The 27,659-nt window shown below is 40.8% G+C and overlaps 1 protein-coding gene across 10 annotated transcripts in view; it reads right to left on the reverse strand.

Annotated features, from left to right (window-relative positions):
* Window positions 1–27,659, reverse strand: part of PLCH1 (phospholipase C eta 1) — a 234,976-nt gene that overhangs the window by 188,328 nt on the left and 18,989 nt on the right. For 8 of the 10 annotated variants that reach the window (XM_021069700.2, XM_084990083.1, XM_021069698.2 and 5 more), the window contains exon 2: window positions 15,249–15,367. In XM_021069700.2, coding sequence (XP_020925359.2) covers window positions 15,249–15,327 — 79 coding nt within the window. In that variant the 5' untranslated portion in view covers window positions 15,328–15,367. Of the gene's footprint in view, window positions 1–15,248; window positions 15,370–22,452; window positions 22,568–27,659 lie in introns of those variants that run through there. The other 2 variants (XM_013982149.3, XM_084990081.1) reach the window with 2 other exon arrangements.

Here is a 27,659-nt window from a genome sequence, read left to right on the forward strand (position 1 = left end):
AATATTTGTCCTTGAAAAACAACCATCCTCCTGATACTGACACAATTCACACGACCTGGACACTCCTAACTATTTCTTGGTTGATACAAAGAGGGACTACTTCCACAACTAAAGGCTATTCATCCATGGCTTTACAGAGCAGCAGCTTTAAGTTTTATTCCTAGAATTGAATAATGTTCTAAACATCCTTTGAATTCATGGAGTCAACACTTTGCCAGATAGTAAATCACTACATAGTGAAATCATTACTTGATCTAAATGCTATATGGATTATATTACTCTGTTTGCAAAGTTCATCACTTGCTCCCCACAGAGAGTTAATAATCATTTATTAGCCATGAAGACACAGAAAAGTCAGCTGGATGGCACCAGGTGGAGAAAGCCCTGTCTCATAGCCCTGCTGCCCTTAGGAATGGAAAAACTGGGGCAATGCTTGGGATCCCAGCCCTTCAGCACCACTGCAATGAATGCTTCATATTCATCTGGCCAACACATGGAAGCACTGACATGCTTTCATGTAAAATTGCTTTCATGTCACAATATTCCAATGCTATAAAGATCTAACCATTTCCAGTAATCAGAAAAATGCAGAGATTTGCAAGTTTTATCCCACAGAAAATCCACTTAGCATTTCATAATACTTAACTTGGATTATAAAGGCCAGCTGAATTGGAATGGCAGAATGTTGGCTTTTAGAATTAATCCTGCTACTAGCTGGTTGGTATGAATATGCCTTATCTATAAAAAGGGAGTGGTTTTAGTCAGAGGTTTATAGTGTTCAGAAGGGGCAAGAAGTAACAGATTACTCTGAGATATGATGAAAGCTAAGGACTTTGTTCTTGGGAGAGTAATACACAAATACATATGCATACAGAGAGAGCTTTTAGAATAACATTTTCAAAGATTCATAATGTCCTAAAACCCAGCTACAAGTTCTGTCCAGAATTCCCCAATGAGATGGCTTCTCAAGTCCTTTCTAATTCTGCTATGCCATGCACCACTGCAGACCAGGGTATTGCTCATATCCTTAACTGTGTCTTCTTCCTCTTTTTAGACATTGGAAGCTCATTCTACATAGAAAATTACCCAGGCATTTGTACCTTCACATCTCCTAGTTGGGAATCTGAGCACTGGGATAGTATTTGAGGTCTTTGCCATTAGCTGTATCCCTCACACATAAGTTTCCAGCCTCTAAACAGATGGTGGGAGTCATTCTCATCCCTCTAACCCCATTTCCTTTGCACCTGTTCCTTGAAGGATAAGGACTAACCCCGCACTCATGAGGAGTCACACCTAAGCCTAACAGGTCTCTCACAGCAGTGCTACTCACACTTTACTGTGAACTCAATCACCTGGAGGTCTGGTGAAAATGCGGATTCCAATTCACCTGTAGGTCCCAGGCAGGGCTGTGAGTACATTTCTAACAAGCTACTAGAGACCATTCCAGAAGGTACCCGCTCTCAGCCCCCATCCATTCCCTAAGTCCCTGTCTCAGTCTGAAGGCAGCTCACCATGGTGTTTCTATGGAGTCCTCTAATTGCCTCTGAAAGGCCTGGAACTCTTAAAACACTCAAAAACAGCCCCCCAACCCCAACTCCCAGTTGCTTTAAAAGAAAAAAACTGTGCACTGCATCACTGCGTCACAATAATGGAAAAACCCTGGATTTTAGAGTCTGACAAACCTGAGTTTGAACACCATGATCTAACAATGTGATTTGTGGCAAAGCGTTTACCACTCTGAGTTTCATCCTAAAACTTATTGAAAGACCTAAAAGGGATAATGCTCATAGAGCAACCAGCACCACCTGTTCTAATGACAACCTTGATTCAGCATCAGCCCTAATGTTTCCTGATGATTCCCCAAGAATATGTGAATATAGAATCTACTGATTTCTCCTGACAAGGGTCTGAACTTAGGTATCTAAACATCAGCCCCAAATTCCTTTTTGTGTTCCCCATATGACTCCAATGTGCAAAGAAGGAACTATCGTGCAAAACAAGAATGATCTGAGAAGATAAGATTTCTCCTTCACAGCTCTCAACTTCTAAAAATAACACAGGGACCCTGAGCATCATTTTTCTCATGTAAAGTGATGCAGGTACATGTCCACGGGGGCTGACAAAGCTTGCTTCCACAGTAAAATGTATGCACCTCTATGAGTCTCTAGGCACCCCTTAGTTTTCCAGGTAGACAAACAAGCACAATTCCAATAATACTCAAGATGAATTTGACATACTCGAAACGATAGTGCTATTCTCCCAATTCCTGTGCTTCATATTTATTTCTGCATTGATCCTTCAAATTATCCTGTTGTAAAGTATGTAGTCCTCATTATGGATTAATCAAAACAAAACACTTAATACATTCTCTGTTGCCTGTTGTTCAGAACCTTCCCAAAGTATTTCTGTTTACCATCAGGAGGCCATGGATAACTTTGTGAGGTCAGCTAATGCTCAAATGTATATATCTGTATCAGTAACAGATATATCAGCTGAAAAAGACAAACTTTAAAAGCACTAAGAAAGCATGATATTTAAAGAAATAGGAAATCTGTTAGGAAGAAAAATGCCCATATGAAGGTGAGCATATCATTAGCCTGCCCCCATTCCTCTGCATAAAATCAACTTTCATACATTACTTTTACCCAAACTAGCAAATAACTACATACAATACTAAATCGGTACATACTTGATTTAGTTTACTAACCAGGTCAGCATTTCAGTAACTCAACAACTTTAGTCAGGTGACTTTTATCCCTCACAGTTCATCAAAATCACCTGAAGTTAAACAGATAGAAAGGTATAGAGATAAGGAATGAAAGGATGAAGAACTAGGATCCCACCCCCAACCCCAAGGATGATTTAATGAGGATCAGGTAGAACCCAACCACCAGTACTTTTTAAGCTCCCCAGCAACTTCTAATGTATAACTAGAATTGAGGATCACCACTTAGTCTTTGGTTTTTCAATCACTTTAAGCAAGTGGAGACTTTTTTTTCTTTTTGGAAGTTCCTAGGCTAGGAGTCAAATCAGAGCTGCAGCTGCAGGCATAGCCAGACCCACAGCAACAAGAGATCCAAGACACACCTGCAGCCTACACCTCAGCTTGTGGCAATGCCAGATCCTCAACCCACTGAGCGAGACCAGGGATCAAACCCACATCCTCACAGACACTATGTTGAGTTCTTAATCAGCTGAGCCACAATGGGAATTCCAGAAACTACAGACTTAAAACACATATTGAGATTATAGATTATTTCTTTAGTCTTTTCTGAACTCTCCACCTTTTTAACAGTGAGCCTGCATTGCTATCAGTAAAAAATTAAGTGGAAAAAAAAAATTTACAGGAGTTCCTGCTGCGGCTCAGTGGTAATGAGCCCAACTAGTATCCATAAAGATTCAGTTTCAATCTCTGGCCTTGCTCAGTGGGTTATGTATCCTGCGTTGCCATGAGCTGTGGTATAGGTCACAGCCCTGGCTCAGATCCTGCATTGCTGTTGCTGTGGTGTAGACTGGCAGCTGCAGCTCTGATTCAATCCCTGACCTGGGAATCTCCATGTGCCCTAAAAAGAAAAGTTTTAAATTAAAAAAAAAAAAAACTTTATAGAAAACCAGCATTCACAAAATGCCAAGAATAACATAGAAGCAGAAAATACAAGAGTCATTTAAGCACATATTTGCATCCATATTCTTATTCAATGTCCCCCTCTTCCTACAGCGTTAAGATTCAGTATCAGACAGGCTATCATCACAGAAAACAATCATTATCAAATTCATAAATTCTATAGTTCTGTTGAGAGAACACATATTTTCAACCCTCCAGAATCTAACTGGCTGCCCATTGGAATTATGCACAGAATTCTGAAAATTCCCCCAGGCCCTAGCCATACCCCAGACCAATTAATCAGAACCTCTGGACTGGGACCCAAGCAACAGGGTTTTTTTTGTTTGTTTTTTAATATCCCCAGGTGATTCCAACATGCAGCCAAGGCTGGGAAACATTGGCTTAAAGAGTTAATTAATACTTGTCTCTAGAGATAAGCTTCTGCTGGCTTAAAAGCACAATACCTTGAAATTCTGACACTGGTATAATGTCAAAAAATGGTCATTTGTGAATATGCATTCATATTCAATTTCAAGTTACCAAGGAATAAAAATAGGACACTAAATAATAAATGTGTTCACCACTCACTCTCCCTTTTAATTGGAAATAAGCCACCATCTTCTACATTTAAATGCAAGAAGTTCTGAGAACACTGTTATATTCCAGGCACATATTCTGACCAAGAGATGAATATGGACAAGACAAAATTGGATAAAAACTGTTTTCACAGATGCTACACTTATTCTACCCAAGTAGGTTATTATTCTTGGGGTAACTGTGCTAGCTAGAAGTCAGACTGTACTCTCATATTGGCTTGAGATTCTTGGATGAAAGGCCTAGATGCTGGCCATTTTTCTTGTATATAAAACTAAAATAAAAGTGCATCTTCTCAACTTTTTTTTTTAGGGCCGCCCTTGCAGTACATGGAAGTTCCCAAGCTAGGGGTCGAATTGGAGCTGCAGCTACTGGCCTACACCACAGCCACAGGAACTCAAGATCTGAGTCCCATCTGTGACCTACACCACAGCTCACGGCAACACCAGATCCTTAACCCACAGAGCAGGACCAGGGATTGAACCCGCATCTACAGGGATGCTAGTCGGTTTATTTCTGCTGAGCCACAAGGGGAACTCCAACTTCTTCTTAACTTTTAAGAAGCTCTATGCTGTTGGATTATTCTCGTTGTGTACCCCCAAGGCCTCCTTTCCTCTCTTACTGAGGAAACCAGTGCTTTGTTTTGGTGCACATCTATTCTGCTCTCTGAGGTAAGAATCACCCCACAAACAACACTTACTTCCCTGCCTAAAGATTTTCAGACCCAAGCAGCAGAGAATTTTAATAGTATGCAAAATTCTGCAATTAAACAGCTTTTATTAACAAAAGCTATTTTAATGGACAAAACTTCCATTTTCAGAGTTGAATGAAATAAACACACATAAGTAACATGGAAGTTCTGGAAAACATGGAAGTATCATTAAATGAATTCAAAAAGTCTATGAAATTCTTCTAAAGAAATGGATTCGTCCTTTCCTACTTGCAGGCATTACATGTTTGTATTCTGAAGCACTCTAGGATTCTCAGCAGAGTGGCCTTTCCCTTCTCAGTCTCAGGAAGGAATGGTTTATGTGCATTCTTTTGTTCTTCGAGGCAAAAGCACAGGTGAAGTCAAGAACAGGGTCAGCAGCCAGAGAACGGATGCATTCTGCAGCAAAGATTAAAGGCCAAACTTAAAAGGCGCAAAAATAATGAAAACAGTAGGTGGTTCCTATCTTCCTAATTAAAGTGAGTAAATCCATTCAACAGTATTTTATTGAGCACCTATTGTATGCAATGCACTATACTATGTACTGGAGATAGAAGTCAGAACAGTCTCTGCTTCCCTGGAACTTAGGAGTATAAGGCGGACAGAAAATAAACTGGTTGCCATAAAATTAATTGCTTTTTTTACGACAGTGATAATGCAATGAGGCAGCAATGCAGGGTGACAGGGAGCATAAAAAAGGGACTGACCTGGTCTGGGAAGTCAGAATAAGCTTCTCTGCAGAAAGGACCCTTGTTCTGAGGTCTAAAGAATGAGGTGGCAGCTGGTTAGGCAAAGAAGGGGTAAGTTTTGTGGGCAAGGAACTGGAAGGTCAGTATAGCCCTGCTGCAGAGAGGGGAAGCACAAGGTAAGGCTGGCAAGGCAGCCAGGTATCAACAGGAAAGAAGAAGTCCTGCTCCAGACATGGCGAATCTGAAGACCTGAAGATATCAGTGGAGCCATCGGGTAGGAGGATGGACATGTGGGTATGACATAAAGAGGGGCCATCTAAGCCAGGAACACACTATTGGGAGCTACTGGTGTAGGTGGGAGTTGAAAGTGTGAGTGGGTGAAAAACACACTAAGCAAGGAGCTTTAAATGTGAAAAAATCTGAATATCCCTTTAAAGCCAACAGTGTGAACCTGTAATAACACAAACCTACTTGCTGAAAGGAAAGAGTCCTAAGAAAACAAACTATCACAGGTCTATTGGGATGACTTTCACATACACAGTAAAAAGGAACAAAATGCAATTTTTCATCTTTGATGGACAGGAGACGGGAGGGTTCTGTGATTACAAACACACTAATAATTATTACCGGGGTCCAAGAAAAAATACTGGCTCTTTTGTATAACCAAATTAAATAATTATGCTGCCCTGGAAGAACCTGAATCTACCCGTGGAAAGACATTTCATCCTCCCGTCAATCTCTGTGCATACATTAGGCACAGAGTAGAAAAGACAATTGGGAAAATGAGAGAGCAGAGGAAAATTAATTATAATTATGGAAATGCAGCTTAAAGAACAAAGGCTTAAATTTGTAACACAGGTCTAAGGGGATATAATTCTCAAAAGTAACCACTTAAAACATGAGAAGTCTGCAAATCTGAAGGAAAAGTTGACTGTTTATTAGATCTAGTTCTTCTTTCTAATTTAGTAATTAGAAAATTGGTATTCATTCCCAAGCATAAAGAAATGAAACAATCAAGGGCTTTTTTTGCTTGGCTGGAGTCCCAACGGCTAAGGTTTAAGAGAATTTGAGAGTCTATTGGGAGAGGCCAGCCAAGGATATCAGCTAACACAACAGACTTATTCCAGACAGTACCTAAAGTTAAAGCTTCACTGCTAACTTCTTATCCACCTGAGCTTCCCAGGTACCCAGATCTGCAGAGTGCCATTTCGCACCAAATCTAGCCGAATCTTTTCATCCACTCCATCATTACAGAATGTAAACAACCTCCACACGGACAGCATGACGAAAGAGAACACAGAGGATTCAGTTACCAAGCAAAATCCCATCGAGTTAGATTTCCGATAGGGAAAAGAGGATGAGACATCTCACTATGGATTTTTATAAATCTAGATCACTGCTTGGTTCTGATCAATCCAGCTGCACAATCTTGCAAGAAGAGTAACAGTAACTGGAGTTCCCATTGTGGCTCACCAGTAATGAACCTGACTGAACCCGACTAGCATCCATGACAACACAGGTTCAATCCCTGGCTTTGCTCAGTGGGTTAAGGATCCAGCATTGCCATGAGCTGTGGTGTAGGTTGCAGAAGCAGCTTGGATCTGGTGTTGCTGTGGCTGTGGTGTAGGCTGGCAGCTGCAGCTCCAATTTGACCCCTAGCCTGGGAACTTCCATACGCCTCAGGATTGGCCCTAAAAAGCCAAAAAAAAAGAATACCAGTACCTTTAGGGAAAGGAAGTCACTCTAATTCAAAATGTTAGAGGACAAGGACCAGCCTGGAGTGGCTCTAGAGGGCTTCAAGGAGAACTGTTGGGGTAAGGAGGGTGGGATTCCATCCAATCAAAATAAATTTACCTGAGGTCCTATGACGTGTACAGCTCGAGTGCCTGGAGTGGCAGGGACAGTAATCAGAAGAAGCACCCCTCACTCCCATGGACAAGCAGGGGAAGGTCTACAAGAACAACTCAGAGGCTTCCTAAGATTCATGGGAGCAGTCCCCACTGCAGCGTGAGAAGAGAGAGAGACTGAGGTCAGCAGGACTGGGAGGAGGACAAAAACATCTTCATGCCCAGCCCATCCTCCACAGCCTGCAGCAGCCTACGTAACTCTGTAACTCCCCGGGTGGATATTAGAGAAAAGGCAGGGACTAAGCAATTGCCCAAGAGTGCTCAGGGCAAGGGAAGCCAGGCCTCAGCCAGAGGGAATTAGAAACAGACAATGGGTGGGGCTGGAGGGAGACAGCAGGTCCCCTCTGAAGAGCCCTTGGTGACAGAGGGGTTCAAGGTGAAATCAAACGTCCAGGGAGGATGGAACCAGAGAAAGATTACCTCTCTACCACTGGCATACAAACAGGTGCTGGGGTGTGGGTCAAAGACCTCTGCTTCTGCTTCTCCTCCTCGTACCTGCATCTAGGCCTTGAATTCCCCTTCAAAGGGAAGAACTACAGCAGAGGCAGGTGAACCCCTGCCCCAACTACCAGCAGCCAGTTCAAGTCTGTGTGGGAGGTAAGGAGGAGATGGGACTTAAGTGAGTTTGAGATTCATCTTTTAAACTGGATTAGATCCTCAGTAACTGTAAACAGCCAGAAAGTAATGGCATCTGCCCAGGATGCTGCCAAATATTTTCTCTTTTTTTTTTTTTTTAAGGGCCAAATAGAGGCACATGGAGGTTCCCAGTCTAGGGGTCTAACCTGAGCTACAGTTGCCGGCCTATGCCACAGCCACAGCAACTCAAGATCCAAGCCTCATCTGCGACCTACACCACAGCTCATGGCAACACCGAATCCTTAACCCACTGAGCAAGGCCAGGGATTGAACCTGCAACCTCGTGGCTCCTAGTCAGATTCATTTCCCCTGCACCACAACGGGAACTCCCTGCTGAGTATTTTCAAAAGTATTAGTTGAGAAAAATAAAACAATTTTTTGGATGTGTTACACTAAGTTGAGAATGCTCAATAAACCAGTTACAAATGGAATACCCATCATGGAGAAAGATCCAAAAAAGAAATGAACTTTACGTGTTAAATAAATAAATAGCATTTCATTGACACTTTCATTGAGAATTTTCTCTATCTCCAAGAGATGGAGAAAGAACACATGTTCCCCAAAGGTTATAGAATAAGTTTGCTTCATACCAGCTCACAATAAAGTTTGTGTTCTAACCTAAAGTATCCACTTGTGTAAGGCCTGAATGGCTGGCTCTGATTTGTTTTGGGCAAAGGAAGGAGAAAAGCACATAAATCAATTTGGTCAGTTACTTCACAGCAAATTCCCCAATTAACCACTGTTTACAAGTGGCCTAAGGAGGGGAGGTAGAGAAACAACAATTTCTTGACAGTTTACCACTTAGAAGTTTAGAGGTCCTTTGTCCTAAATCGAAGCATTTTGCTGATGTGGTAACTTAGTCCCAAGGGAACAGCTCATCCAGAGCAACCCAGCGGGAGGGTGGCCCCTGCAAGAGGCCACATCTGGGTCAGGCCTTGCCTCTCCCTGCAGAGCCTTCACTGCCTCTGGCATGTTTGCAAGATGCCCCTGAACATCACGGACCTGAAAGGATACCTGCCCTCCATGTTTTGTGCCTGGTGGCCAGGGTGGGAGTGGAGCCATGGGCTAGAGAGGAAGCTTTCTAGACAAGCTGCTTCCAGAATTAGTTGTATTATAATTTATAACATTTAAATGACTCAAGTACATTTGAAGGCCTTTCTTTTTTTTAACCCTCTCTCTCAAGTTGTCTTTGAAATTTTTTTCCATGCAGTGTTCCTCTCCAAGACATTATACTTTTTGGGGGTTTTGGGGGTGTTTTTTTTTTGGCGGGGGGGGCTCATCTGTGGCTTATGGAAGTTTCTGGGGCAGGGATCAAACCCAACCACTACAGTGACAATGTCAGATCCTTAACCTGCTGAGCCACAGGAGAACTCCATGAGACAATACTTTTGATCTTAATGACGCTCACAAAAGCCTATCATTGCATTAGTAGGAATTCTCTGTGCACCAGTATTTTTCTGGACCTAGAAGAGGATGTTTGTACAGTCATTGGCTTGAAAAGATAGGTTTTGACTCAGTAAAGAAGTTAACACTCTAATAAAAAAAATCTAGCATTTTTTATTACTAGACCCCTACAGCAGGAAGGCTGTTGAAGTCATAACTTGCTAATAAACTGGCCTAAATTAATGAGAACCATAATTCACTTCTGCATAATTTCGTTCTCCTTTCATATTTACCAGACAGGATCTGGCATTCTTCTTTCTCTTTCCAGCAAGGATGGAATTCCAGTGAGGGAACATCTTCATTCTTCTTTCTTTTAATATAATGACATCTGTCCCGAAAGCTAACCAGTCCTAGCCACTGGTCTCTACATGGTGGGGACTCATGAGCGTGCACACACACACACACACACACACACACATCTCCCTAAAGGGAAATGTTGCTCTTTGCCAGTACAAATGTTTACAGTCAAACAAGAATCTTACTCCCATTCACTACCAACTTGCCAGCCTCCCTTTCCCACATTCTGGCCTAATAGGACACTTCTGTTCAGCACAGATCCTGTTTGACTACACAGAGACTATAATGTCACTGCTCGAAGAAACTTTGGATTCTGGAAAAACTCTCAAATTAGAAATAGGGAAACTAAGGTCCCCTAGGTGACAAAGGCTACACAAGTGGGTAGTAAGCCTGGAGAAAAAAACTAGTCTCTGGATCCATTCCAAAAGACGTGACTTTACAAACTAGCAGTCTGGTTTCTAACCTCACATCACCGACTCAGCCTCTGGCCAGGAAGGGAAGGCTGGGTAAAATGTAATGATTTAATTAATTGTTAGTTTCATTAACAGATTTTTGTGAAGCAAAGTAAAAGTACATGTAAGGCATTCTTTGGCCACACCCACAGCATGTATAAGGTCCCCAGTCAGGAACTGAACCCAAGCCACAGCAATGACCAACACCAAATTCTTAACTGCTATGCCACCAGGAAACTCTTACAGAGGATTTTTTTTTTTTTTTTTTTTGCTCTTTTTAGGACCAAACCCTTGGCATATGGAAGTTCCCAGACTAGGGGTCAAATCAGAGCTACAACTGTCAGTGTACACCACAGCTCACGGTAACACCAGATCCCTGACCTACTGAATAAGGCCAAGGATCGAACCCACATCTTCATGAATACTACTCAGATTCATTTCCACAGATCCACAACAAGAACTCCCCCATAAGGCACTTTTTAAAAAGACATACTATATAAATATTGAATAAGAGATCTAGCCTTAATTTTGACCATAGATAGTAAGAGATACTTGTAATTCAATTCAAAACCTCTCGAGTCTAGATTTGTCTTGGCCATTCAGAAACATTCACATAGTAACATGACAGCAACAGAAATAAATTTCAATATAAGAAGTTGGGGGATACCATAATAACTTACAGAAAAGCAATAACTTTTTCCAACATCGTAATTATATCCAGCAAAGCATGTTAACAATAATTAAGTAAACACCAAGTCTATTCCATTAAGGAACGCAAATGTTTGAAAAAGCTTATGTGCATTAGAAATTGTCTGTATCAATTGCAAATACACTGATTACTGGTTTAAGAATCTGTGTCCCGGGAGTTCCCGTGGTGGCGCAGTGGTTAACGAATCCGACTAGGAACCATGATGTTGCGGGTTGGGTTCGGTCCCTGCCCTTGCTCAGTGGGTTAACAATCCGGCATTGCCGTGAGCTGTGGTGTAGGTTGCAGACGCGGCTCTGATCCTGCGTTGCTGTGGCTCTGGCGTAGGCCGGAGGCTAGAGCTCTGATTCAACCCCTAGCCTGGGAACCTCCATATGCCGCAGGAGCGGCCCTAGAAATGGCAAAAAGACAAAAAAAAAAAAAAAAAAAAAAAAAAGAATCTGTGTCCCAAGCAGGTCAAGACAAAAAAAAAAAAAAAAAAATGCTGCAATTCATGAACCAAGAGAAAGAGCTAAGGGCATAGGTAGTTTTCAAATAAGAATAACTCATGACAATATAAGCCATTAAAGCAAGGTTCATACTGCACATTCTTTGTCCAAGTTTTTTCTATCAAACATATTAAAACAAAAGCCAGCTGGAGGAAAACTCTAGCAATCGGCTTCTTTGATACGCTCACAATCCCTTTGATCCCTCTGGATTCAACAGATTCCCTAAAAGCCTGGGCAAAAGACAGACAGGTGGAAAATATGAAAACAGCTCATCATAATTCCTATCAGAGGTCCTCTTCTCACTGACTCGGAATTAAGTCAATTCAACCAGCTCATGCCTGTTGGCCAGCATTCACCATTTCCTACTTCTCTGAGATATTCCTTCCTACACCAGGATTGTTGCAAAGATGAAAGAGTAGACAAAGGACGAGACAGAAACAAACCATTAATGTTTCTCCTTGGTTTGTGGGATTCTGGGTGATTTTCTCAATTGTCTCCAACAGGAACATAATTCCTCTATACTCAGAAAATGAAGCTGTGAATATGCTTTATGAACTGTGAAAGCATAACCAAACATTACATTTTTATTTTTAATTTTAGTGACTGTTATGGCCCACCTAGACCTCATTTTAACACAGTTCTTTCCTCCTGGGGATACTGGCTGGCATGATTTGCACAACCAAATCTGCATATTCTAAAAGTCTATTATCTTGCAGAGGAAATGGTTCTTTTCTGTTTGTAATGGAAGGGGTTTGTTTCTTTTTGTTTCGATTGATTTGGTTATGTAAAGAGAGGTGTCCTTAGACAAGGAAAAGCCCCAATAGAAATCTGACATTTCTGACCAAATGCATCCTGTCCCCTCTCTTCTCTCAGTAAGGTTCTGAAATACTCCACAAAGGTATTATCACTAGTGCTCCCTCAGCTTAAAATATACCAAGATACCTCACAACTCTCCATTAAGTTAAATAAATTCCTATCTTGGAGTTCCCGTCGTGGCGCAGTGGTTAACGAATCCGACTAGGAACCATGAGGTTGCGGGTTCGGTCCCTGCCCTTGCTCAGTGGGTTGACGATCCGGCGTTGCCGTGAGCTGTGGTGTAGGTTGCAGACGAGGCTCGGATCCCGCGTTGCTGTGGCTCTGGCGTAGGCTGGTGGCTACAGCTCCGATTTGACCCCTAGCCTGGGAATCTCCATATGCCGCGGGAGTGGCCCAAGAAATAGCAACAACAACAAAAAGACAAAAGACAAAAATAAATAAATAAATAAATTCCTATCTTAATAGATATGAATTTTCTGCAGAGGTAAATAAAGAGAAAGTGCAGAAGCATCATTCTTTTCTAAATTACATATCCTTTGGCATAGAGAGCTAAAATGTTATTTTGCACTATCAGAAATATTTAAAGCTATTGCTTGATTATAAATGAATAGAATCATAATTCTAATTGGCTTTAATCCTTTTAATCTTGGGAAGATTTGATATCACTAAATCCTCTCAAAAGAGTAATTCTTAAATGTTAGCAGTAACCAATTCCTATTTTAAGCATTATACTGCCCCCTTGTGTCCTTCATGATGAGTAACAAGATAGCTCACAAAACTGCAAACAGCACCTCTCAATTCTCAGAAATATTTCAATGGACTCTCAGAGACCAGAACTAGAAAGAACCTCAAAAATCATAGAGACCAGCACACTCATTTCACAGAAGAGAAAACTAAGATCCTGCAAGATTATATAAATTGGTTGAGATCAGACACTGCCAGTTAATTTCTGGTTACTTGCAGAGCAAATACTATTGACTAGAACTTAAACCTCTCAGAATGTTAATTCCTCTACTGAGGTGGAGATGGAGTCTGAAAGAAAATTGTGGGGTTCTGGAAGAGTTCAGCAGAGGTGAATTTGATTTTGGATCACTGCTTTGCAACCTCCCCCAAAGCCTGTTTCCCCATCCTTCTGTAAGATGGATGGGTAATAACAAATGCCAAGGTGTTGAAAGGATTTAATAGGACCATGTTCCTCAAGCCCTCAGCAACTGTCTGCAATACAGTAATTCACCAAGTGGTAACACAACTACAGAAATACATAGGAAACTGGTTAGAGACTTCGAGAGCTCCAGAGAAAGGTAATTCTAGAATAATGAGTAAAGGCATCAAAATCTGGACTTTTTCGAAATAGCATACAACTTGGGAAAAAATACAGCTAGTTGTTAGAACCCCTGTGTTTCTTTGGTCATACTTATTCTTTCTTTTTTTTATTACTATTATTATATTTTTTTTATTTTTAGGGCCACACTCGCAGCATATGGAGGTTCCCAGGCTAGGGGTCTAATTGGAGCTACAGCTCTTAGCCTACACCAGAGCTTACTTTACACCAGATCCAAGCCATGTCCACAACCTACACCACAGCTCACAGCAACACCGGATCCTCAACCCACTGGGCAAGGCCATGGATCAAACCCTGACGGTTCCCAGTCAGATTCATTCCCACTGAGCCACGACGGGAACTCCCTATTCTTTCTTAATACAAGTAAATCAGTAACAGAAAATACCACATAGCACACACTGTCTGAGAGATGAAGCAGTGAATAGAGTCCTTAGATGAGGATAACAGGAAAACAAAGTAGAATTCAGTGCCAGCGTGTTAAGTCACCATTTCCTCGTCTCCTTCAATAAGAGGCCTTTACCACTGCAATGCCAAGAGAGCCAGCCTAGAAGGGTGAGGCTGGAATTTGAGAACTGACCTTTCTAATAATTAGCTGTGTCAACTTGGGCTGGTCATTTCATCTCTGCTTCCCTTTCCTGACCTGTAAATGAAGCCATCTTCCATCTAGCAAAGTTCTATACTGAGGGTGTCTAATGAACGTGAAAAGACACTGTAAACACTGTTTTAACAAAATACATAGGATTAAACTTATCGGAAAGCAATTTTAAAAATTAAATCTGTCACTTAATTAGGGAAGAAAAAACAAACTTAGAAAGTTTAGCTTAAGTTACAGGATTCTGATAAACAGCATTCTACTCTCTGTGAAATCTCTCTTCCCTCAGCAATTCCACCAGCTTTTGAAGGAGATCACTCCAAAAATTCTGCCATCACATAAATCTCTGGCTCTAAAGTAAATTTCACTCAAGGGCATCCTGATATCAGGATTGACAGAGCTTATCTCTGACTGTATATCACAAAACAAATATGCCGGCAGGGTAAAGGCAATTCATCTTAGTCTGCCATGAAAATGACTAATGTTGATTATCCTCTGATGTGCAACTGCAGCCACCCACCCTGATAGATATGGTTAAATGCTGAGGGCTGCTGGTTTTATACGGGGCTTGGTAGAAAGCACATACCAAGCTGGTGGGTGATAAGCTCTGACTGATGATCCTCCCATATTAACTGAACACTACCTGTGGGTATAGCCCCCCAAATTTCAAACATCGGAAAGGGATGTTACTGGACTTGACAATGTAGTAGACAAGGAAAGGCACTGACATTAACTAATTTGCCAGGTGGCAAGTGATGAAGCTGTTATGGTTGTTGAGTCAGGGCACATTGCTTCCAACGGTGGGGAATGAATGAGTCGTGGGGCTTCTTGGGTAATTTTTCATCAACGAGTTCATTCAAGTGCCTGGTTCAACCCAACAATTACACCGTATTTGCCGCCAGAGTGCTGGAATAAAAGTGCTGTCAGAAACAGAATAAAAGATCCAACCACGAGAGTAGCAACGGGAGCTCACCATGAAACAGACTGTTGTCCACCAGAAAGTGCCTGCGGTACTGCACACAGTTCCTTTTCTCCAAGTTCCAGTAACTCATTGTCAGAAGATTTCTGGCACAGCATCAAAACCCAATTGCCCTGTCAAGGGAAAGAGAACGAGACAAAAATGAAGAGAACAGCAGCCACACGCCCCCACCAGCGGCACAATGCCGTTAGTCCCGGGGAACCAGGGGCTGGCACAGGGGGCCTGCAATCCTCCAGGTCCAAGAAAATTCCCCACAAGTTGGCCTGGGGGTAGGTGGTGATGTAACATACCACAACAGCTTTTTCAAACAGCACCTTACACGCTCAAAGTTACCGGCCGGCTGTCCTCAGGGAAAATCAATCCACTATCAGGGAACAAGTTTCAGAACTGGTTTAAGCGCTCCAGGCCTTGCCCCAACCTCGGCCAGGACTCAAACCAGTCAATGCTGGTAACTTAGCAGGAAATTTCAGGCGCAGGAGGCCAAGTGACCAGAAGGTTCATCTCCAGTTCCCGACTCTGGTGTCAGTACCACTCTGGTGGACTACATACATGGCCAATTCATGGAAATTTTAGAGATGGTAATGGCGTCCACATGGCCACGGGTCAGGCAAACACAGTAACAAAGCCTGCCTCCCTCTTTTGGATTCATCATCAGGGTCCATTTAGGACCACAAGGCCCTAAGTCTGCCCTCGCCAAACTCCAGAGCTGTGTGAACAAGCAGTGGGCCTGCTCCTTATAAGGTTTGCCCCTCCACAGAGAAGCGGAGTGCTAACCAGAGCAAGGACTTGAAAAGCAGAGAACCGAGCTGATGAATTAAACTCCTCCAAGAGCTGATGGGCATAACCCCGAACAAGGCTCCCTTTGTTCACAGGATTTGGCTAATGCAACTTTTCAGAATTCCAATTTCTTTTCTTGTCACAGAATAAAGCCAGGCAAAACCAAGGATGGCTGGCCTGGTGGAAAACCACAGGTGGGAAACAATTTGTCATCTGTCCTATTAGGGCAATCTAGAGTTTTGTAAAGGCTCTCTAGGATAGAGTCAGTAAAAGTCAGTGAAAAAAAAAAAAAAAATATATATATATATATATATATATAATAAATGATCAGAGCTGTGCCTACCCATTAATGGAACCATTATTGGTGCAGGTTCCTAAAGCTTTTGCCAGAACTTCTCCTTGGCTCCCTAAGCTTCATTCTTCATCCTCCCTCCCCTAACTGCAACCTGTTCTACCTTTTCTGTGGCTCCAGGCCTGACTCCCCCTTCTTCTTACCCCATCACCACCTGGCTAACTCTGGCCGCTTCTCCCACTCCCTCAGGCTGAGGATGAGTCCCATCATGCTAAGATAAAAATCATCCATGGAACCAACTGTAAAATATGACAGAAAACAGGTGATTATGGAGACAACTCTCCCTGCTCTATCCCCGTCCAATGCTGCATACTATAAAGATCTCTTCTTTAAAAAAAAAAAAAAATAGTTTAGTTATATAAATATATATGGTCATCAATTTATAAAAGCTCAAACAATAATGAAATTCATCAATAAAAATGTTTCATCAAAAAGCCCCTCTTCCCTCATTTCACATCCTTTCCCTGGAAGGGCCACTTTTTGGTGTGCCTCATTCCAGTCTTTTTTATGCATTTATTTATACATATCTTTATTATTCAATTTTTAAGGCAAGTTTTTAACAAGAATATCTTTGTACAAGAATTGGAAATAATTTTTAGTAATATCAGTAGTAACTATTTCCTGCAAAAGTATATTCATGATTTACATTAGAAATATTTTAGGCCACATGGAATTAAGAAGAACTCTGTATTCATGCTAATTTTTCCTTACTAACAATCTTTTCATTTCATGTGTCATTCTTTATTTTGCCCTCTTTGTTCATCCTCAACCCAAGGAAGAAAGTTAGTGGAATCAGAAGATGAAAGAATAAGGTGTATTTGTATATATGTTAACAAAACACATGGACATACTTGTCTCTCATTTGGCCCTTCCTTTTAACCAAATGAAAGAGAGAGGAGGATGTCAGAGTAAGTGACTCACCCATGCTTTTAGGAAAAAGGAACAATGGGACCTGAAATCATATCTTCAGATTACAAACTGCTGGGTAGGTGTTTTTAAGGAGAGGGGACTCAGTTTAAGTGGCTGAGCTAGAACAGAAACGTATAAGTAATTGAACACTATGGTCATCAGGCTATGTTAATTACTGGCATGTCTTACCCTATTTTGGTTATTTACTGACATGTCTTACCTCCCCTGGCATCTGTTTGCTACTACAGAGCAGGCAGTAAGCCACCTCTGAGGGCCAGACATGAGCTGCACACACTACAGGCCCTTAGTAAATATCAGTGACACCTTTGTATTATGCCCCATTTCCTAGACCCTCCAGTCAGAGGCTGAGAGAAGGATGTGCCTGTTCTGAACTCCAGAATCAGGACAAATGACTCCAAAATTTAGAGATACTGGAGATGGAAATAACAAATGGAGTTAGTAGGGCTGAGGTAGAGAAAGTCAGCTGTATAATAAAGCCAGCCTTAACTGCAACCAGACTTAGAGGAGCCAGGGGCCCAGTGCTCATCAAGGGGAAGCAACCGAAAGGGACCATAGAAACCAGCCAAGCCAAATCGCATATGGTGTAGCCCTAAGGAAACTGAGCCCCCAGAAAGCATGTGTAACTTGCAAGATAGCACTGCTAGCTATTAGATAAAGCTAGCAGGAACCCCAATCTCAGTGGTCCCAAAGCAGGGATATTTTGAGTGTTTCATGATCCCATTTATGTGAATATAATGGGTAAAAATATATACTAAAATATACTTTACTATTGATTTACTATTTGCTATTTAATATATGTTACATTTGGAACTCTTTTTTTGGGGGGCGGGGGGTTCGCACCCATGGCACATGGAGGCTCACAGGCTAGGTGTTGAATCAGAGCTATAGCTAGCAACCTCAGATCCGAGCCACATCTGTGACCTACACCACAGCTCACGGAACACCTTAACCCACTGAGCAAGGCCAGGGATTGAATCTGTGTCTTCACGGATACCAGTCAGATTCGTTTCCGCTGAGGCACGACGGGAACTCCTGGAACTCTTTATAGAACATATAGATCCCCAATCCTTGCAAAAATTAGTAAGTGACAGTGCCTAAGGAACATCACACAGAGAAAAACTCATTAAAATTAGCTGCCTTCAGAACAAGGTTAATACGGATTTTTTTTTAGTGGATAGTAAAGTTATAGGAAATGCTATATATATATATACTTTATCTTTAACATTTTTATTCACTTTTAGAGCTTGAAACATGCAGAGAAGCTAAAAAAATTTACATAGTGATATTACTCATTACCCAAAGACAACTACCATGGACATTAAGGTCTTTAAAAAAAAAAAAAAAAAACACAAACTAAATCCTATTATTTTAAAGCCTATGTTTTTTTCATTTTTAAGCTTACTAATATATTGTGACATTCCAGCCATATCAATGAATATATTTCTACATAATATATACATAATTTGAAAAATCAATTGTAATCAACTCTACTCAAAGACTCCAAACTCCAAAAACAAGAAATAAAAGAAGCCAAATAAGAAGAGAGGATTCATCAGATAAACTAAAAATATCTAAAAAGTTGAAATGTTCCTAAGATCATTTTGTAAGTGATTAGTAAATTTATAATCGTTCTACATTTCTCTATTTTTGCCATTTTTATCTGTAGGTACATGACCAAAGTTGTCAGTGTCAAACAACAGGCCAGACATAAAACTGTGGCAGCAGGACTCCACCAAGAAAGAAAATTTTAGAAATCCAAAGACACTTTTTGGAGTCTCCGTCACGGTGCAGTGGAAACAAATCCAACTAGGAAACATGAGGTTGCAGGTTCGACCCCTGGGTTAAGGATCCAGCTTTGCCATGAGCTGTGGTGTAGGTCAAAGACACAACTGGCTCAGATCTGGCACTGCTGTGGCTGTGGAGTAGGCCAGCAGCTCTAGCTCTGATTAGACCCCTAGCCTGGGAACCTCCATATGCCGCAGGTGTGGCCCTAAAAGACAAAAGGAAGGAAGGAAGGAAGGAAAGCAAGAAAGCAAGACACTTTTCACTAAGAAAAGCAGGAACTATTTTGATGAATAAGCATTTGTCAACGCCTTTAAAACTCCACAAAGGAAGGAAATCCTTCACAGCAGCAGCTGTGACTTCATCCACTGTGATGACTACCCACCACAGCCACAGCCTCTCCTCTGACACCCTTCCTTCCATAAAAGCCAACACTCCCAACTCCACTCCTTTACATTCTTTCTTAAAAACAGTATCTCTGAAGTCCCTAAGCAAAAGCTCACAGTGGCAGCCATCCGCTGGTTTTCCTCCAAAAAACACCTTCTCCCACTCTCTGTCTGTGAGATTTAGCTGGTGTCAGCTCCATCCCAATTTGGGTGGGCATGTGACTCAGGTCTGACAAATCAGAGAACTGCCTTCCCACAGACCACAGTACAAGAGGTGCACAGGGCCCATCTGACCACTGAAGAGTCAGGCATGGATGTCTGAGCTGCTGGAGAAAAGAAACTTTCTTGGACTCATAGTTGTGAGGCTGTGAAGTCGAGAAAAGAAACTTTCTTGGACTCATAGTTGCGAGGCTGTGAAGTCGTGAAACCTGGAAACCTAAAACTCCCGGCAAATGTCTTGTCACCGAAAAGGGCAGGGCGGGGGGGAGAACTGTACAAGACTGAATCCAACCAAGAAGACTGAAGATAAACTCGGTCCTACTGATATCATTTAAGGTGAAGTCAGATCTCTCTCTCTGTACTTTTTAGTGAAACAAGCCAGTACATTCCTTTTCTTTGTTTCGTTTTGTTTAAGCCATATTGAGTTGCATTTTCTGCCACTTGCAACCAAAGAGTCCTGACTGATGAATTGTGTTGGCAAAATGTAAAGAGAACACACTGGGCAGTCAGGAGCTCCCTATTCTAGTTTCAACTCTAACAATTCACTCACTGAGGGACCTTGGGCAAGTTTTTTTCAGCTGATCCTCTGAGTTTCAAAATATGACTCTGTATTTACTTGGGCTTTCCCTACAGATACTCTGCTTTCAAGTCCTTGTTCTGGGAGTAAAGGATTTTCTCACACCCCTTGAAGGTGTATTTAAGCAGAGCAAACCCTGAAATCTTTTCTTCTTTAGAAGTCCCTTAGCTGTTTTTACATGTGAGGCAAATGTATATCATTGCTTTCACATGCGTTTTATGGAACACGATAAATCAGTTCAAGCCACTCGAATGGCTTAATAAACCATTGGAGTTCCCATCGTGGTGCAGCAAAAATGAATCCAACTAGGGACCACGAGGTTGCGGGTTTGATCCCTGGCCTCGCTCAGTAGGTTAAAGATCAGGCGTTGCCCTAAGCTATGGTGTAGGTCACAGACGCAGCTCGGATCCCGTGTTGCTGTGACTGTGGTGTAGGCCAGCAGATGCAGCTCCAATTAGACCCCTAGCCTGGGAACCTCCACATGCTGCAGGTGTGGCCCTAAAAAAAAAAAAAAAAAAAAAAAAAGATAAATTACTTAAGTTCGTATGTGGAAATCGGTTATAACACTATGCCAAAAGAAAAGAAGATAGGAAAACATTAAAATAGAACTTTGCAGGAGGGGAATATATGTGTGTGTGTATATATATATATATATATATATATACACATACACGAATATATGTGTATATATATATGTACACATACATATATACATATATATATTTTTTACAGGTTATTTGTCTACTACATGCTATCTCCATCTCTTCATCCACTGTGACTACTACCCACCACAGCCCATTCTCCTCTGCCACCCCTCTTCCATAAAAACCATCACTCCTACTGCATTCCTTTACATTTCTTTCTTTCTTCCTTTTTTCTTTTTTGGGCATATGGAAGTTCCCAGGCTAGGGGTCGAATCAGTAGGTGCCTATACCACAGCCAAAGCAGTGCTGGATCCAGGCTGCATCTGTGACCTACATGGCAGCTCACAGCAATGCCAGAGCCTTAATCCACTGAGCGAGGCCAGGGATCGAACCTGCATCCTCATGGATACTAGTTGGATTTGTTACCACTAAGCCATGATGGGAACTCCCTTCTTTACATTCTTTCTTTCTTAAAAATAATATATTTGGAGCTCCTGCTGTGGCACAGTGAGTTAAAAATCTGACTGTAAGGGGCCAGGTCACTGTGGAGATGCAGGTTCCATCCCGGCCTGGTGCAATGGGTTAAAGAATCCATTGTTGCCACAAGTGCAGCATAGGTTGCTGCTGCAGCTCAGATTCAATCTCTGGCCTGGAAACTTCCATATGCCAAAGGCGTAGGCCATAAAAATAAAATATTTTTAAAATATATATATTTGTAAATCACTTTATGGTTTATACAATATTTCTATTTATATCTTGTCTTTTTAAAAAATAACCCTTACAAGGGCCCTGTAGGTCATGCATCATTAGCATGAGTTCAAACAGACTAATAGGAAGTTGTAAGTTGCAAATTCATGTCTTCTGGCTCTAAATTTACTGTCCCAGTTCCAGATCTACACTCTCTCCGGCTGTGTTTCCTCCCTGACACTCTGCTTTGCTGTGGAAAGAGCCTAGAGTTGTATTACTCATGATAGACAAGATTAATTCTTCCCACCTCCACCACTCAATTTAACTCCATTATAGGTGGAGTTCCCTGGTGGCCTAGCAGTTAAGGATCTGGTGTTGTCATAGCAGTGGCTTAAATCATTGCTGTGGCTCAAATTCATTACCCAGCTCAGGAACTTCTGCATGCCTCGGACACAGCCAAAAACAAAAATGAAAAAAACGAAACAAGCAAACAAACAAACAAAAAAAAAAAACCCTCCACTGTGCACCAGTGAAGAAGGGACAAGAGATGATTAAACAAAACATTCAAAAAATGCTTAACTTTGTCCCTCTATCCAGGAGCCTTTGGCATATACAGATTGGAGGGGATCCGAGCAGTGTCAGTCCTTTGAGTATCAAATGGTGGGAGGTTTCTTGGCCATGAAATTTGAGTGAGCTACTTGGACCAAGTTCAGAAACACCAAGTCCAAATTTTCAAGCCAGACATCATTGTGGGGAAACTGTCTGAGGGGCTCATGTGTTTTCCAAACTGCTAACAACAGGGAAGAAAGCTATAGCCAGAAATTCAAACAATGCATGAACTCACCCTGTTGTTGGAAAAGGAGTAACTAGCTCATGGCATTTAGTAAGGCATCGAGAGGTAATGGAAAAATGTCTGACAGGCAGTCAAGAGACCAGAGTTGCAGCCCAGTCCCCCTTTAAACAGTGTCAGGTAAATCTCTTCACTCCCCTGTGCTTAAGTTGCCTCACCTATGGAACGACAACAACAAAAAAGAGATGGTGGTGAACGAGATGCTCTTTCAGAGCTTCCAAACTTAATATTCCACATTCTATTAACAAGAACTATGGGCAACCCCCCCAACCCCTTGCTAATATCTGCATTCATTCATGTTTAATTATAAATTAAAATAGCCCTGAGAAACCAGAGTTAATTCCCATTAGTACAGCCTTTAACTCATAAGAAGTGCCCATTTCCTTCTCTTTAAGCCTCGCTGAGACAAAAGACATAATTAATAGGCTCTGACAGTAATATTCATAAAACAGTAAGTGCTCAGAAACAGAAAGGCAGAGGGGGAAAAGGTCCCCAAACTGTGTCCCGCATCGCACAGCCTCTGACACAACACGTTTAGCAATTCCTGAACCAAGGTCTCCCTAAAAGTTAAGATTCAAACTCAATCCAATTAAAAGCTAAGATTTCAAAAAACAGCTCCTCTTCTCTCATTTCTCCACTAATTTTAAGACAAACAAATCAAGAGAATTACACAGTGCAAGGATGGGGGCAGGCACAGCTCCTGTCCGTGGGTCCAGACCTCAACTAACAGGTTCTGAAACAGCTCAGGCACCTGAGTCAGTGGGGCCTCACTCCTCTCTGCAGATGGCAGCTCACTGTCCTCCCCACCCTCTGGCTTCCCCCCTCCCCCATTATAAGCCCCCTCCTCCACTTCCCACAGGTTTCCAAGCACTGACAAACTGGTTGTTAAAGGGCTCTGCAAACAGCCTAATTCCACAGCCAGCCCCCTCCCAGCTATGTACACACAAGAAAGAAAAGAGTACTTTGTTCATTTTTTTAAGACTTACAGGGGACACCACTAAACAAAGTTCCTGGTGTATTTTCTCTCCTTTAAAGCGATCACGAACTGAAAATGCTCTGAGCTAAACTGAGCAGTAAGATACAATCACCCTCCAAAGATATGTGGATGCTTCCTTCATTTGAAAGGGTCATAGTATATGCTATGTATTCAGTGCTTGAAAGAGTTCGTACCTTTTGGTTCAGTAATTCAGCTGCCAGAAATACCTCAAAAAGAAATAAAGATACAAACATATACACAAAAAATATTTACTGCATTATTTTTTTATGACGCAGAAAAGTTAGAACACTAAATAGCCAACTATTAGGGTAGCATCAACTGCAGAGTAGTTATTAACAATTGGCGTTGCAAAAACTTTGTAAATGAGCATGGAAAATGCTTGTGATATGATGCTATGTGGGAAAAAAGCTAGGATATAGTATGCTATCAACTATCAAAAGCAATATTGCATAAAATTATGGATCTTGATCTTAAACAGAATGCTTTAATGTTTCACAAGTATAATTTTTGCTCTAGGTTATTTGTAAATATTCTTTATCATGTTAAGAAAACTCCCTTCTAGTCTGATTTTCTGAACAGATTTTTGCATAATTTGATATTAAACATAACACTTCCTCTGTGTCTACTGATATCATATGTCTCCATTAATCCATTAATATGAATTCTTTAATGTTAAATCAACCTTGCAACTACAAGATAAACCCAATTTGTTCATAATGTATTATCTTTTAAACACATTGCTGAATTTGGCTTGCTCAGATTTTATTATTTTTTACATGTATATTTCTAAGTATGTAAATTGGGCCTATAATTTCCATTTCTCATATTATTCTTGACAAGTTTTTATATTGAGCTTATGTGTTTCTATTTCCTGTCATGATTTATGCAAGCCTGAAATTATTTTTTCCTGGATTCCTTGGTAGAATTTGATCATAAACCCACATAAATTCTGACCTTCCCTTATGGGGAAATGTTTGACTACTGCTTTAATTTAAAAATTACAGGATTGTTCAGTCTATTTTTTCTCATTTAGTTTTGGTAAGTTATACTTGTCTAGAAATATATTCATTTAACTTTCAAATGTTTCAGCATAATGTAGCTCATAATATTTTTTAATATCTGTAACATCTGCTTTTCCATTCCTAGTATTATTTGTGCTGCTCTTCTCTTTTGAAATGTCTCAGGTGTTCATCAGCATTGCTAGCTTGTTCCTGTCCTGGCTCAATGGAAACGAATCTGACTAGTATCCATGAGGATGCAGGTTCGATCCCTGGCCTCGTTCCTCGAGTTAAGAATCTGGCATTGCCATGAGCTATGGTGTAATTCACAGATGCAGCTTGGATGCTGTGTTGCTGTGGCGTAAGCCAGCAGATACAGCTCTAATTTGACCCCTAGCCTGGGAACCTCCATATGCCAAGGGAGTAGCCCTAAAAAGACAAACACAAAAAACAAACAAAAAAAAAATTGCTAGCTTTTACCAGGAACTATCATTTTTTATCCCTTCCATTAAATAATATGGAATTACTACTGTTATTTCCTTCCATCTATTTTCTCTGGGCCTATTTTCAATCTTTTCTAACTCTTCAAATTCAATGTGTAGCTAATTTTCAGGCCTCCTCCTTATAATCATTTATAAACACTTTAGCTGCTTACCCAAACCCCAAGTTTCAATACTTGTATCATTCAGTTACAGATATATTCTAATTTCCATTGCAATTTCTTCTTTGATCCAAGGTTCACTTTGAAACATATTTCTATAATCATTCATAGTCATCTTTTGTTACCAGTTTCTAGCTTAATTGGATTGTGGTCACATTTCTGGCCTGTATGAGACCAATTGTTTGCTTTTAAGACTTGATGACACAGTTTGGGTCATGGGTGCAGCATACGGAAATATGGAAGGTCCCAGGCAAGGGACTGATTCAGAGCTGTAGCTGCCAGACTACACCAGTCACAGAAACACCAGTTCTGGGCCACATCTTCAACCTACACCACAGATCACAGCAACGCCAGATCCTTAACCCACTGAGCAGGGCCCGGGATCGAACATGCATCCTCATGGATACTAGTCAGGTCCATAACCCGCTGAGCCACAACCTCAAGAGAACTCCTGAGATTACTTTCTATAAATGTTCTATGTGTATTTGAAAATAGTATTTATTCTCTGGTTTTTTGAGATGCAAGGATTTTCACATGTAGATCAGCTCAAACTTACTATATTGTTCAAATCTTGTATGTGGTAAATGATTTTTCCCCATTTTATCAGGCACTAATGAAGCACATTAAAATATCACTAATAGTAACACAAATATAGTGTTTCTCACTGTAGTTCTCTTAATTTCTGCATAATATATATTGAGATATTATGCGATGCATACAAGTATTTTTTCTGATGTTAAAGCTGTCAAACCAATATGACCCTCTTTATCTCTAAAAATGCTTTTTTGACATTTGTCTGATTCAACATTGCCAGTTTGTTTTTAATCACGTTTCTTTTTCTATAATTTTACCTTCACCTTTCTGTATTCTTATATTTTAAGATATATCTTTTATAAACAGCAAATAGCTGAATTTTCACTTTTCATCTAGTCTAACAATCTTTGGTTCTTTTAGATTATAGTTACTGTAATTTGAATTTATTCCTACATCTTATTTTGTGATTGTTACTTGTCTTGCCTGTTCTATATTTTTTCTCTCAACTTCCTCGACTTCCAAGATTTATTAATTTTCTCTCTTCAGTTTTCCCTGCTAGAAAGTTAGTCATTCCTGGAGTTGCTGTCATGGCTTAGCGGGTTAGGAATCCAACTAGTATCCATGAGGACTCAGTTGCAATCCCTCGCCTCGCTCAGTGGGTTGAGGATCCAGCATTACAGACTCGAGTTGCTGTGGCTGTGGTATAGGCTGGCAGCTCTAGCTCTGATTCAACCCCTAGCCTGGGAACTTCCATATGCTGTAGGTGCAGCCCTAAAAAAGAAAAGGGGGAAAAAATGTCAGTCATTCCTTTACTAAATTTTAATAGTTGCCTTAGAAACTGTAACATGTGCACTTTAACTTCCTCCCAAACCATACAGGAACTTTAGAAGACGCTGACTCCTTTTGCTTCTCCAACTTATGTCACTTATTTCTCATTCCCAAGGAAGACATATTATTACTTCATAGTCAATGTGTGTTTTACTCACAAATTTCCCTTTCTTTGCTCTTCATTTCTCCTTTCTTCTTCTTCTTTTTTTTTTTTTTTTAGGGCCACACCTGCAGCATATGGAAGTTTCTAGGCTAAGGGGTGGAATCAGAGCTGTAGCCACTGGCCTACTCCACAGCCACCCAACACAGGATCTGAGCCATATCTGCCGCCTACATCACAGCTCATGGCAACGCTGGATCCTTGACCCACTGAGTGAGGCCAGGGATTGAACCTGTGTCCTCATGGATATTAGTTGGGTTCGTTAACCACTGAGCCGTGACAGGAACTCCCATTTCTTCTTGTTTCTGAGATCTATTATCTGATAATTTTCTTATGCCTGAAATGTATCCTTTTGATGAAGATCTGTTAGAATACTCTAGGTTTTTCTGAGAGTCTTTGTCTCTGCTTTTTAAAGATATCTTTCGATGAAAATTGAGTTCCAAGCTGATAATTTCTATCAGTACATGAAATTTAATATTCTACTGGCTTCTATTGTTGCACCATCAGGATAATTTGTCATGTCTTTGAAAACAAGCTGCCTCTTTTCTCTGATCTCACTTAAGATCTTCGCTTTATCTTTTGTGTTCTGCAATTTAATTATATTTTGTCTCTGTGTGGATTTCTTTCTCTTTGTCCTAATGGAATTCAGATGACTTCATGAATATATGAAGTGATGCTATTTATTGGTCCTTGAGAATTCTCAGTCATTCTCTTTAAATGTTGCCTCTTCCCATTTTCTCTCTCCTTCTGAAATTATAATTCGACTTACATTTAATCTGAATCCTTCTGACATTAGAATTAAATTCACATTAAGTCTGAATCCTGAAATTAGAATTAAATTTATGTTCAATCTGAATTCACTATCTTCTACATGGATTAACCTTTCTTTTGAGTTTTTCATTGCTTTGCCTCTCTGCTGCCATCTTAAAATTTTCTTCAGATCTATCATTCAGTTAACAATTTGTTCAGCTTGGGTTAATCTGTTGTTAAATACATTCACTGAGTTATTCTCAATTTTTGTTT

This window comes from Sus scrofa, chromosome 13 (assembly GCF_054392235.1).
Source record: "Sus scrofa isolate SSC_HxYL_T2T_F1_AM1 chromosome 13, Sscrofa_HxYL_maternal_Yorkshire_Landrace_v2.0, whole genome shotgun sequence".
NCBI classification, from domain to species: domain Eukaryota; kingdom Metazoa; phylum Chordata; class Mammalia; order Artiodactyla; family Suidae; genus Sus; species Sus scrofa.